This window comes from Macaca fascicularis, chromosome 1 (genome assembly GCF_037993035.2).
Source record: "Macaca fascicularis isolate 582-1 chromosome 1, T2T-MFA8v1.1".
Lineage (NCBI taxonomy): Eukaryota > Metazoa > Chordata > Mammalia > Primates > Cercopithecidae > Macaca > Macaca fascicularis.
The window spans coordinates 659,605-674,018 of NC_088375.1; the positions used below are offsets into that span (position 1 = coordinate 659,605).

Here is a 14,414-nt window from a genome sequence, read left to right on the forward strand (position 1 = left end):
TTTCTTATTTTTCACTTCTCTTCCTTCCCTTTAACTTTTCAAGTAATCCTTTTATATCAGTAGGTATAGACTTCATTGCTAGAAGCTGAGAGTGACTCCCACAGTTTGGAGTTTAGATTCTCGGTGTTTTATTTGCAAATAATTCTGCCTGCTCACTCACTCCATTCTGAAAGTGCCACTTGACATTTAGGGTGAATCTATTATGGAAAAACCCTGCTAGTTACCATAAGAATTTTTAAGTGTTCTTTCTAAATTTCTAAAGATATGGGCCCTCTGCTCATGTCTCTGAAAAACAGACAATCCATTTTCACACTGCTATAAAATACCCAAGACTGGGTAATTTATAAAGAAAAAGGTTAAATGGGCTCAGTTCTACATGGCTGTGGAGGCCTCACAACCATGCTGGAAGGTGAAGGAGAAGCAAAGGCATGTCTTACATGGCGGCAGGCAAGAGGCATGTGCAGGGGAACAGCCCTTAGTAAAACCATCAGATCTTATGAGACTTATTCATCATGAGAACAGTATGGGAAACCCCTCCCCACAACCCCAGGATTCAATTACCTCCCACGAGGCCCTTCACACTACATGTGATTTATAGGAGCTAGAATTCAAGATATTTGGGTGGGGACACAGCCAAACCTTATCAGACACATTCCAATAAGTTCTTTACTGGAGGTTCTGGCAAGAAAAAGTTATAGGCTGAGGTTAAGATCTACAGTAAGAATGAATCTTCTATCTTTGAAATTCTGTAGAAGGAAAACATGTGGTAATTTTGCTGTTGCACCTCAAACTGCAAAACTTGTAGCCACAGTGTGTGATAAGTGTTTAGGTAAGAAAAAACACATTACATTTATGGTAGAAGACAAGCAAATGTGTTGTGACCGACATCAGGTTCTATGCTTACAGTTTCAGGCTTCCCCCGGGAGTCTTAGAACACAGCCTGAGGATAAGATGGTGACTGCTATGTTTGAAATATGGTGTTTGATGAGTTGATTCTTTATAAGGGTCAGTGGACAGTGTCTAAAGGGGAGAAGTCGGGAGAAGTCAGGGAAGCAGCTGAAGATGACCGTTTTTGTCGTGACTGAGCGGAGCCAGAAACAGGCTACTCCGTGATTTTTACTGGAATGCACAACCTTGTTAAAAGCTGATGGGTAACTACTAAACCCCAACTTTATGCCTACACCATCCCAGACTGTTCATTGTTCAGAACCTTCATTCCTTTCAAAAATGAAATCCTTAAAATCCCAGGCAGCTTTCCAAACCTCACATGCCCCACAGTTGCTGGCATGGGGGCGACTTGTTTCCAGGCAGAGAATATTTAAGTTCAAGGGCAACAACAGTCTTGTATCCTTCATTTCAAATCTCTAGCAGCATATTGCAGTTTCTTTAGAAAGTGGTTACCTTTCCTGAGGACACACACCTCCCCACCACCTTCTGTAGGGCCCCTGTGACATCCTTGTTCCTAAGGCTATAAATGAGTGGGTTGAGCATGGGAGTGAGGATGGTGTAGAAGGCAGACACAGCTTTGTCCTGCTCAGGGGTGTGGTAAGAGTGAGGCAGCACGTATGTGTACATGGCAGCCCCATAGAAGAGGCCCACAACCACCATGTGTGAGGAGCAGGTGGCCACAGCCTTTCGCCTCCCCTCTGCCTCACTCATCCTATAAACAGTCATGAGAATTCTTGTGTACGAGGCTGAGATGACAGAGAAAGGGATGAGGAGCATCATAATGCAGCAGACATACATGGCTGTCTCGTAGGCCGACGTGTCCGTGCAGGAGAGCTTCAGAAGGGCAGGGACCTCACAGAAGAAGTGGTTGATCTCCCGAGAGGCACAGAAGGGGAACTGCATGGTGACGGGGGTGAGCAGGAAACCATCCACAGACCCTCCCAGCCAGGCTGCCGCCACAATCAACCAGCAGACCCTGCGGCTCATGAGGACAGGGTAGCGGAGAGGGTTGCAGACGGCTATGTAGCGATCATAGGACATGAGTCCTAGGAGGAAGAACTCAGCCCCTGCTAAGGTCAGGTAGAGGAAGTGTTGGGCAGTGCATCCTGCAAAGGAAATGGCTCTCTGGCTCATCACCTGGTCCACCAGCATTTTGGGCACAATGGTGGAAATGTACAGGATGTCCATGAGGGAGAGGTGGCTGAGCAGGAAGTACATGGGGGTGTGGAGGCGGGAGTCTGTGTGGATGAGAATGATCATGGCCATGTTGCTGGCTACAGAGGTCACAAAGACCAGGAGAACGAGGGCAAAGAGAAGCCAGGGGAAACGGGTGTTGCTGAACAAACCCAAGAGGATGAAGTCGGCATACACGGAATAATTGCCCCACTCCATAGCTCTGTAGGGTACACAAGAGAGACATATCGGTTAGGTTGGGAAAGGTGTCTGATTTACCTAAAACATTATGAAGCAGTCATGAACAAACCAAGGTCAAGTCATCTTCCTGAAGCTCATAATTTCCTGAGAGCTGCCTGAGCAGGATTGTGCTACGTCTCATAGTTCAGGATGATTTTCTTGATTTGGTGACTACTATTTAGAGTTCATGATGAAACAATCTTTCTGTTCATGACCACATTCACTTCTATCTTTCGAGTACCACCTTACATCGGGGGGATGCACTTAAGGAACCAGCCTGATTGAATAGGAGAGGGTGGTGGGAGGAAAGGAGGATTGCCCCTGTCCTAGACTGCTCTCCTTATACTCAGTTTGAATATCACCAAGAGTATATATGTTGCCTATTGAATAACTGCATTGAGCTGACCTAATTTCTACCATTCTGGACACGTTTGTACATTGTCAAATGCGAGTGCTCAACTTCTATCAGGCAGCATATTTGAAAACGAGCCTGCGTTGAATAAAAAGAGCTGAGTTATGAGAAGTCATTCGAGAATTCATAGGAAAAAATCACAGGAGAAAATGTTTAGGGTCAACCCGTGTTTGCTTTTTCTTGCAGCAGAAAACTACTGGGTAACATACGACTTGTTAACAATTAAGTTAAATGGTAGTATAACATTTTATGAATGTTAGAGATAGTGTATCCCAAAAGGGATCTCAAACTCGAAGTTAGATTATGCATGTATATCCATATCGGTTAATCTTAACTCATGTGTCCCTAAATGCGGTATGTGGATAGCTTCTCTGCATCGTACGGAGCTGCACTGTCCAGTGTGGAGCCATGAGTCTCAGGAAGCCGTGGAGCCCGAGACATGATGCTCCAAGTCAAGATGTGCCATCAGTACAAGTTACATTAAGAATTCCAAATCTTGTTAAGAATATATGCAGCACAGCTCCTTAAAACTTTATATTGATTATGTGGTAAATGTTTTAGATACATTTGGATCTAGATTAAAATTTTCAGTTGTTTTACATTTTTGATGTGGTTACTAGAAAATTTAGAATTATCTCTGTGGCTCCCCTAGGATTTCTACTAGACAGCACTGGTCTAGAGGTATCATCCCTTTCTGAGAATACGACGGCTCCAAGTACCTTCATCCAAACAAGTCCTCCAGAATTAAACAACCCAAATTAGAATTGAGCCAAGAAATTTAGGTGCGACACCAAACTAGAAAAATGTCTACTTGTATAAGCATTCACCTGCCAATAGTAATAACCGATTCATAAATTTTACAATTCTGAACAACTTTGTAAGATACTAGACCATTCTACAGTTGAAAACGAGGCTTAAGGAAACTTCCCCAGAGGAACATGGTTCTCTTCAAACAGTGACAGTGTAATTGTTCTATGCTGTTCTCCTACAGGACAAAGACATCAATTCATTCCTCCCACAAATGTTTCCCAAGAGGCACACTGGGTAAGCCCAAGTTTGATATTCCAAAAGGACCTGAAAGAATGTAAGACATCATCTGTCTTCAGGAAGCCTAGAATCAAGGCACATGAACATATGCAGTATGTGTGACCACAGGTGCACTTTCAGAATGATTTTAAGACCTCTGCAGTTTTGACTTATTTGGTATGTGAACGAAGGACAATAAAAATGATGGAAGCTGCAGCCCACTAGCTGGTAGACAGGAAATTCACCAGGGCCCCTCGGTACATTCCACCACAACCAGGCCACAATGGACAGATGGAAAATGATGAAAATTAAGTTCTCAGCCAGATTTTTACTGATGAACCCACATTATATCCTTATGCATTTTTCAGTTCTCATTCTTGAAATGTTACCAAGCTTTATGCCAGAGCTTTCCACAAGCTGTTTTATTATTTTTTTTAAACCGTGTTAAACCATTGGGGAAATTAAAGGCAAACACATAGCAGCAATTCGTATGATGGAGAGGTAAATGCTCACCTAGACCTGGTTGTCCACAATTTACTAAGAACAAGATCCTTGGAGGACTATGCTCGTTATTTCACAGTAAATTCAGAGAATGGTGGAACCTACTGGAGACCAGCCAGTGACTGCTATTGGTCCACTGGGAATATTACAGCTCAAGAGGAAAAAATGGGTCCAAAAATATGCTTATCAGGGCAGCTGTGTCCCAAAACCCTGACCATTAATACTCCTGGCCCTGAAACTTGTTAATGAAACCCCGAGGATCTCCCCAGCTTTCTTCACAAAGGGAAAGGGGAGATGCGAGTGGCTCCGTAACCACTCAGATTTTAAAAACCATCTTCCACTCTTGTCAGTGTTGATTCATTCCCTGTGTTATAAAAATTACCCAGTATAACATTTAATACTTGGGAAAGAAAAAAGGAATCAAGTGGGTTACTCCGTGCCCCCATGTAATAACTTTTTATGTCTATGCATAGTTTCAAGCTTTAGTAAACTTTATATATACTTAATATTTAGCACCTTTCCCACGTAGTCTTTATACAGACTATTGCTGTAACTGAATGACACTCAACTTAGAAACATGAATGTAAACCAAGTTTGCTTATAATATACAATATTGTGAGGTTGATTCTCCGGTGTAGCTCATGGAGAGTGGTGTACGATGCTTTAGAAGCCCATCAACCAGATCGTTAGATGTTTAACAGTAACAGAGCACACTTAACGGCTGCATCGTGCTTGCCCGTGTTTAGCACTAGTATCTCAACTCGCGTTAATAGGGATTTCTTTGATTACTAATAAAATTGAACATATATTTTTGTCTATTGATTTTCCATGACCGTTTCTATATAGGTGATTTGTTAAAATTAGTGTCTTCTATAGAACAAGAACGTTGTTTAATATTTAGTAATATTCTGATGTACTATTTAGTGCAGCTATTTTGCCACCGAGGTTACTTACAATTGTAACTTTGATGTTTAGGCCAAATGTTTTGAAATATTTAAAGACATTTATCATTCTGTATGCCGAATTTTTGAAAAATATTTTCCATCCAGGTATGTGATTTGTACAGTTTTACTTGAATTTTTAAAATGCATTTTTATGCATTTAAAATCTTTGGTCTAGACATTAAAAATTATGCAACTATTGGTTTATGAGGTCAATCCAATCATCATGAATTTGTTCCTTAAGATCATGCCAGTGAGTTTATGTAACTGTAGTTCAAATAAGCACGAGTCCAAGTGTGATGAGCAGGAATGACTTAAGTTCAAATAGTTCTCCTTGTGGATGTGGGAACACCCTCGTCACGTGCGTAAATTCTGGAGTAAGTGGGTACTAAATAAGTGAGCGCCAGGTTAGCCTTAAGATAGTAATAGCAACAATTAACTTTGGGGATCTCACACCCTCTGCTGTCCATATGTTTCTCTCAAATAGCAGATCCAACAGCAGGTAGCCAATTTTCTTCTACTTTCATTTTTGATGTTGTCATTCTGTCAGACTCTTGCTCGGCATCAGAGATTGGCAACAATTCTTGGTGACCATCTAACTCAGAATATGTTTGAGTGCTAAAAGGCTAAGCTAGACAGGAGATGAGGACAACAGGCATAAAAAAAGAGTATCTTGAGAGATCAGAACAGGGCAATGGTGACCCAGACTGTAAGACATTAAATTCTCTGTATAATGAGATTCATTATGTTTCCTCCCCAGAAGTATCTTCACATGAAGTGTCACTTCTAGTTGTGAAAAAACATTTTCTAAATTAAGATTAATTTGGGGAATCTTTAGAACGGTCAAGAAGTTTTAAGGCTGAGAGATTGTCTTGAAGCAGACCAAGGGCATCATCACCTTCAGTCTCTAGAAAAGTTGAACTGAGTTCTTCCCCTGTCTATTCCTACCCTTGAAACTTTATTCTTGGCGTTTACTATGTAGCATTGTGAACATTAAACAATTTTTAATCAGAAAGCCGGGTTTGTAATCCTATCTTCATTGATAAGCTTCTGGATGTCTGGCAAGCCACTCACATTCTGTTCTATCAGCCTCTGGGAATTTTTAAGTATGGGGCAACGGTTTCTTGGAGGATAGGGAGGGTCTTCCTAAACCATTTTTAGATACTTATGAGGTACCTAAGAAGGTGACATACTACAAATTAGATAAGCTCTTTATAAAGATGTTAAAATTGTATAGGTGAATATATGTTGCAATAAACACTTTGTTGGAATCATTACAAATCTGTCTAGAATTCCCAAGTAATCTGCTACGTTCTGATGTACACAAAAGATAACTGAGTCCGTAACAGAAGAAACAGGATCAAATTATTTAAGAGTAGCACTATCCACAAGTATCTCCAGTTCAAAGTCAGACCTATCAGCTTCAGCATTCTCCAGTATTTGATTTGAACCAACTTTCTAGTAAGTCCAGAATCTAAAGCATCCTGCGATTGATCAGCATCAAGACTGCAAACTTACCTTACACACTATCTTCCCCAAACACGATGATCTGAATATTTAGAGAAAAACCTTACAGAACTAAGGTAGTAAACAGTTGTTCAGCATTTCCTTTTATGTAGTAAGTGTGGAGAACCAAGAGGCATCCATTATTCTATATTCTGTATTTCAAACTTGTTTTCTGAGCTGAAACAGAAGAGTGCAGGCAGGGAGTGTCGGAATTCAAACAAGGTACAGTGGATTAGGCATGGAATTACGTCTTGTTGGCAGAAAGGGTCAGTCCCTAACTATTTTAAGATTTAGAATACAGTGATAGGTGAATACTTTGAAGATCTAGAAACGGACCAGCCTGAATCTGTAAATGCCTAATACTAACGCAAAGTTGACAGCAGTTACATTATATGCAGGCTGCTAAGATCGAGATCCAGCGACTTACACAGGAGAGCTTGCATCATGGCGATGGCTAGTACTCCCACTCAGGAGATAATTGACATCAGTGTCTCTGGGGTCCTTGTCCCTAAGCCTGCAATTTACACCATTCATGCAAATGTGACAAAACTTCACCTTAAAAATGTAACCTCAATTTACAAATTAAACACCCAGATAAAGTTAGGTTGCAGGCCCTGCAATTAAATTGTTTTTACTTCGTTCATGACATCGTTTTGAAAGTTTTTTTCCCCCCCCCCCCCACACTTCCAACTTTTAGGCATTTCTCTTGAAATAGAAATCCAGTGTTTCTAAGTATTAGTAGTCTTGCATTTTGGGCCATTCCCCATCTCTCTCAAGTAATATGTCATCCTGTCTTTCTTGTAACTTGTAATACATAAGAAAACTTTCAGCATTGCAAGCATTTAAAAATATATACAGGTTAGTAAAATAAGAGAAGCTGATCTGAGTTACTTCAAAATATCAAGACCTTTTCTCATTCCAGTATTCTCACAAGGGCCCACACCAATTCCTGGGGGGGAGGGGAGGGGGAATCCCAGACCCTGCAGTCTTGCTGTGCTGCAATCTGTGCCTGCATGATCTTGGCTTTCATGTAATTCATTATTTACCTCACTGGTGTTTAAGAATTAGTGAGGGTTGGAATTCAGCTTTTCTGAGACTGAAGCTTATGCAATCTGGGGCTTAAAAGGCTACAAATCATGATTGCACACGGGTATAATACTCAGTGAAAAAACAAATTACACCTTTAAAAAAGCTGATGAGTACCACAAATACATAACACTATCTTAACTGGTTGACCTACACCACTTCCCATTCTTTCCCCCAAATGGCTACATACTATGTACTCCAAGATATTTTCTATAGCAAGAGATGGTTCAATCCTAGTATGGTTGGTTGAAAATTTTTAAAATTTGGTACTTTATAAAATTGTCTTCCACTTTGTTTAGGATTGAGGTCCAATCTGAGAAAACCACTGTTAAATTACGTTTGTATGACCTGCCTTAGTTTTCCTCCCACCAAGAGTTGACTTTAGAAAATATTTGAAACTAAGAAAAATGATTGAGCAGTTGAAGAATGAGCTTTGCAAAATGTTTTAGGCTGAGACGCGAGCATGAGAATAACTTCCCTACCCAGCCCGGCTCAAATGCACATGCCTGGGGGGTTGTTTAAAGGAATTTTATACTTTTACCCACCGTGGTTTCCAGACTAGCTGATAAATTACCTAAAATGTTACAAGTTGTACAATGTGACCTTTACCAATTATCTTCATGTTCCGGGAATGAGATATAAACACAAGGTATAGCTGATCAATAGCTCATGTCGGCTTTAGAACTTCCTTTCCTCCCTTAAACGCCCCATAACTGCTGTTAGTTGGAGCGTTTATTTAGGGCTACCAGAATCTCAGACTGTATTTCTCAGTCTTGGCCCAAATAAACCCTACTTATGATTTCGCCTCAGTTTTTTTCCTTTAGGTTGACAACCATCACCACCATCCATCTCCAGAACTTTCTCATCCCAAACAAATCCTCTGTACCCATTAACATTAACTTTCTCCTTTTCTTAGTCTCTGGTAACATCTAATTCTATTTTGTTTCTATGGATTTTCCTGTTCTAGGTACCGTAGCAAACTTGTCCAACTACTACTTGAGACCATCACCACAGCGGTTACTGTTACTGCTCCAGACCGTCATTACAACAGGACTGAACAGGGGATGAACACAGAAATGGTGAGAAAAAATAGAACTTCTAAGGCAAGGCCAGCTTGGGGAAGAAGAGAGCTCCCAGCTTCGAGTGAGCAAGGGCAGCCGCCCGAGCTTCTCAGGCCTCTGCATTTGTTAAGAGCAGGGAGGAGGCCGTCACGACTGGTCAGCTGTGTGATGGCAGGTTCACATTATTGCCATCAGACTTTCAGACGTACCTAATAACAAACACTGGTGCCTGGGGCGTGACTGCCCTCAGCATAACCTCTGCGCAGCAACTGCAGTTTGTCCGTTTGCCAACATTCTGCACTTGTGAGAAGCAGTTTTGCTGCTTACTCAGCCTCCAAGGGTATAACTGAGTTGATCACAACCCTCTTTCGGCCTCCAACCTTTCCCGTTTATTGAATTGGGTAAGATCTGTCCCTGTATTATGGGGGTTGATGTCAGCGTGACTCCGGTCAGTCCTCGGGCCCGAGGACACCCACACGGTTTGTTCATCTCCTGTAAAGACACAGGCAGCCCTTGTCCCCATGCTAGTAGCAAATCTACAGAAGCAAAGGTTTCTGTGGCCACAGCCGGGAGGCAACGCCGTTGCTGAAGCATCCGCTCCACGAGCTGCAATTCAGCTTCTGCCTCTTTGCAGAATTGCTGCGGGTAAAACTTTCTACTGATAATGAAAGCAGCTTTTTCTGATGAACAGAAGGCAGAGAAAACAACAAATTGAGACTTAATTCTTCTCACGCAACAGTACAGCAAAAAAGCCGTCCTGAACCTTCAATTCGCACTTACACAGGCGGGTCTATTAAGACACTATGGGTTGTGATAAAATCTTTCTCCTAGTCGTGCTTTTAAATCCCTGGCCTACCACTACCTGAATTTTTCCATAACCCGGAGCAAGAGCTCCTGGGACTTCAGGAATGCCCCCGCAAGTTCAGATGACTTTCGCCTAAAATTAATCCCATCTTCCTGGTGGCAAAGGTCCCCAAATGCCAGTGTCAATCCAGTTTGTTTCCTCTAAACATAACCCGTTCTTTGGGGGATCTAATCCTGTGCTTCCAGGTGTTTGAGGGGGAGTCAAGGCACCTCCGGAGACACCCCCCCCCCCACAAAACGGAGTCGTGGCCTGGCCTGGGGATGCCCCCTTCTTCCAGGTGCCCAGGTCCAGGCCCTCTTGTTTCCCAACAGGAGGTGCCGTTTTGATGAAATCATCAGTGGGACTGATTAGCCCAATGATTTCCCTAATGGCAACAAGGGCAACGTCCTGGTGTTTTTTCTGTAGCGAGAACTGTTGAGTGATTCCTTCGGCCCAGAGGTCTGGCAGCATTTTCTGGAACGTCCGATTTTCCTACATTTTCCCACTCCAGGGCTCAGCCCTGGGTTTTCAGATCCGTCAACTACCAAAATTAGCTATTGCCTGAGTCAACATTGTAAAGCAATGAGGCTGAGTTCCCACATCTTGACAAGCTCTAAGAAAACCCAAACTTCCTGCACACCTCACAGGTGCCACTGCACGTTCACAACCCACATTCGTCTTCTCATGAGCCGTAGTCAAAGTGAGCCTTTCTGTAGCCACAGAAGATGGCACAAGCCAATTTTTCATTCTCCCTCTCGTCTACCACTTTTGATAGGTGCTGTGACTGGGGCAAAAAGTTCTCAGGCCCTGAAATAGAGATGGTATGCACCAAATTCCAAAAAGGGGGGAAAAATTCCCCCATGTTACCCTGATTCAATAAACCTCCCATTCTTCATACTTCTAGGGGCACTGACCAGTACATTTTTAGAGCACTGGCCTATGTTGCTGCTGGCAGCCTTGTAATGGGGTTTCTCGTTCGTCTGGTTGGTTTTAGTTTTCTGTTCCAGACCTTCCTCGTTCAAGTCCCTATAGGACCCTGTCTGTCACTTAGCAAGTTTCTACTCATCTCTGCTGGTCTTATCCCTATCTGTCCACCATAGTCCCTGGCTAGTTCCTGCCTTTCCCTAAGCAAACTCTATTTGTCTCTATCCTACTTATCTCTAATTTGTCCTCCAGGCCTCTGCTTGTCCCTGGATGTCCCTGCTCAGGCACCACTTGCGATAGACTTGTACTATTACTGCTTGAGACCGTCATTACAGGACTGAACGACGACATGAACATAGAAATGGTGGAAGGAAAAAAAAAAAAAACCTTTCAAGGAAAGGCTAGCTTGAGGGAAGAGATCCCAGCTTTGAGTGAGCAAGGGCAGCCACCCCAGCCTCTCAGGCCTCTATTTATTGAGTAGCAATAGCAGGGAGGACGACGTCACGATTGATCAGCCACGTGATTGATCACAGGTTCACATTATTGCCATCAGACTTTCAGACGTACCTAATAACAAACACTGGTGCCTGGGGTGTGACTGCCCTCAGCATAACCGCTGCGTGGCAATCGCAGTTTGTTAGTTTGCCAACATTCTGCCTTTATGAGAAGCAGTTTTGCTGCTTACTCAGCCTCTGGGGTATACCGAGTTACTGACTTGATCACGATCCTCTTTTGGCCTCCAATCTTTCCTTTTTGTTTTTTCAATTGAATAAGATCTGTCCCTGTATTATGGGGATTGATGTCAGAATGACTTCGGTCGGTCCTCGGTCCCGAGGACACCCACACGATTTTTGTTCGTCTCCTGTAAAGACACAGGCAGCCCTTGTCCCCACGTTAGTAGCAAATCTACAGAAGCAAAGGTTTCTGTGGCTGCAGCCGGGAGGCAACGCCCTGGATGAAGCATCCGCTCCACGAGCTGCAGCTCAGCTTCTGCCTCTTTGCAGAATTGCTGGGGGGTAAAACTATGTTGATAATGAAAGACAAGCTTTTTCCGATGAACAGAAGCAAATTGAGGCTTATCCTTCTCATGCAACAGTACAGCAAAAAAGCCGTCCTGAACCTTCAATTCGCACTTACACAGGCGGGTCTATCAGACGCTCTGGGCTGTGACAGACAAATCTTTCTCCTGTGTGTGCTTCCAAATCCCTGACCACCTCGCTTCTCACGTAGAGAAGGGCACGATTTACAGGGAATAAGCAACAGTTGTGTGATATTCTCCTGGTTCAAAACCCAGAGATCTTGTGATGTTACCACTACCCGAATTTCTCCATAACCCAGAGCAAGAACTCCTGGGACTTCAGGAATGCCCTGAAAGTTCACATGACTTTTGCCTAAAATCCCATCTATCCTGTTAGCAAAGGTCCCCAAATGCCAGTGTCAAGTTTGTTCTCTAACTTAACTCATTTTTTGGCGGATCTAATCCTGTGCTTCCAGGTGTTTGAGGGGGAGTCAAGACACCTCGAGAAAACCACCCCCCTGAAACGGAGTTGTGGCCTGGCCTGGGGACGCCCCCTTGTTCGAGCTGCCCAGGTCCAGGCCTGCTTGTTTCCCAACAGGAGGTGCCGTTTTGATGAAATCTTCAGTGGGACTGATTAGCCCAGTGATTTCCCTAATGGCAACAAGGGCAACGTCCTGGTGCTTTTTCTGTAGCGAGAACTGTTGAGATCCCTTCCGCCCAGAGGTCTGATGCCATTCTCTTCTGAAACGTCCTGTTTTTCTACACTTACATTTTCCCACTCCAGGGCTCAACCCTGGGCTCCTTTCAGATCCGTCAACTACCAGAATTAGCCATTGCCTGAGTCAACATCGTAAAGCAATGAGGCTGAGTTCCCACATCTTGACAAGCTCTAAGAAAACCTCCTAAACTTCCTGCACACCTCACAGGTGCCACTGCACGTTCACAACCCACATTCGTCTTCTCATGAGCCATAGTCAAAGTGAGCCTTTCTGTAGCCACAGAAGATGGCACAAGCCAATTTTCATTCTCCCTCTCTCGTCTACCACTTTTGATAGGTGCTGTGACTGGGGCAAAAAGTTCTCAGGCCCTGAAATAAAGATATGGTATGCACCAAATTCCAAACAAAAGGGGAAAAAAATTCCCCCATGTTATCCTGATTCAAAAACCTCCCATTCTTCATACCTCTAGGGGCACTGACCAGTACCTTTTTAGAGCACTGGCCTTATGTTGCTGCTGGCAGCCTTGTAATGGGGTTTCTCGTTCGTCTGGTTGGTTTTAGTTTTCTGTTCTAGACCTTCCTCGTTCAAGTCCCTATAGGACCCTGGTCTGTCCTTGCAAGTTTCTACTTATCTCTGCTGGTCTTATCCCTATCTGTCCCCCATGGTCCCTGGCCAGTTCCTGCCTTTCCCTATGCATACTCTATTTGTCTCTATCCTACTTATCTCTATTTGTCCCTCCAGGCCTCTGCTTGTCCCTGGATGTCCCTGCTCAGGCACCACTTGTGACAGACTTGTACTATTACTACTTGAGACCATCACTGCAGCAGTTACTGTTACCGCTTGAGACCATCATTACAGGACTGAAGAAATGAACGTAGAAATGGTAAAAGAAAAAAAAACTTTCAAGGAAAGGCTAGCTTGAGGGAAGAGATCCCAGCTTTGAGTGAGCAAGGGCAGCCGCCCCAGCCTCTCAGGCCTCTATTGAGTAGCAATAGCAGGGAGGAGGCCGATACCACTGGTGAGCTGTGTAATTGATCACAGGTTCACATTGCCATCAGACTTTCAGACGTACTAATAACACTTGTGGCCTGGGGCGTGACTGCCCTCAGCATAACCGCTGCGTGGCAATCGCAGTTTGACAGTGTGCCAACATTCTGCCTTTATGAGAAGCAGCTTTGCTGCTTTACTCAGCCTCCGGGGTATCCCGACTTACTGACTTGATCACGACCCTTCTTTTTGGCCTCCAACCTTTCCTTTTTGTTTTTTCAATTGAATAAGATCTGTCCCTGTATCATGGGGGTTGATGTCAGCGTGACTCCAGTCGGTCCTCGGGCCCGAGAACACCCACACGGTTTGTTCATCTCCTGTAAAGACACAGGCACACCACGCTCATCCCCACGTTAGTAGTAAATCTACAGAAGCAAAGGTTTCTGTGGCTGCAGCTGGGAGGCAACGCCCTGGATGAAGCATCCGCTCCACGAGCTGCAGCTCAGCTTCTGCCTCTTTGCAGAATTGCTGGGGGGTAAAACTATGTTGATAATGAAAGACAAGCTTTTTCCGATGAACAGAAGCAAATTGAGGCTTATCCTTCTCATGCAACAGTACGGCAAAAAAGCCGTCCTGAAACCTTCAATTCGCACTTACACAGGCGGGTCTATCAGACGCTCTGGGCTGTGACAGACAAATCTTTCTCCTGTGTGTGCTTCCAAATCCCTGACCACCTCGCTTCTCACGTAGAGAAGGGCACGATTTACAGGGAATAAGCAACAGTTGTGTGATATTCTCCTGGTTCAAAACCCAGAGATCTCGTGACGTTACCACTACCCGAATTTCTCCATAACCCAGAGCAAGAACTCCTGGGACTTCAGGAATGCCCTGAAAGTTCACATGACTTTTGCCTAAAATCCCATCTATCCCTGTTGGCAAAGGTCCCCAAATGCCAGTGTCAAGTTTGTTCTCTAACAACTCATTCTTTGGCGGATCTAATCCTGTGCTTCCAGGTGTTTGAGGGGGAG

At 43.8% G+C, this 14,414-nt stretch overlaps 1 protein-coding gene across 1 annotated transcript; it reads right to left on the bottom strand.

Moving 5' to 3' along the window:
• On the bottom strand, positions 1-3,089 carry LOC135968459 (olfactory receptor 2T27). Its single transcript, XM_074005066.1, has one exon. It carries the CDS (start codon positions 2,338-2,340, stop codon positions 1,387-1,389), a length of 954 nt encoding a protein of 317 aa, XP_073861167.1. The 5' UTR covers positions 2,341-3,089; the 3' UTR covers positions 1-1,386.
• Between the last annotated feature and the right edge of the window lie 11,325 nt (positions 3,090-14,414).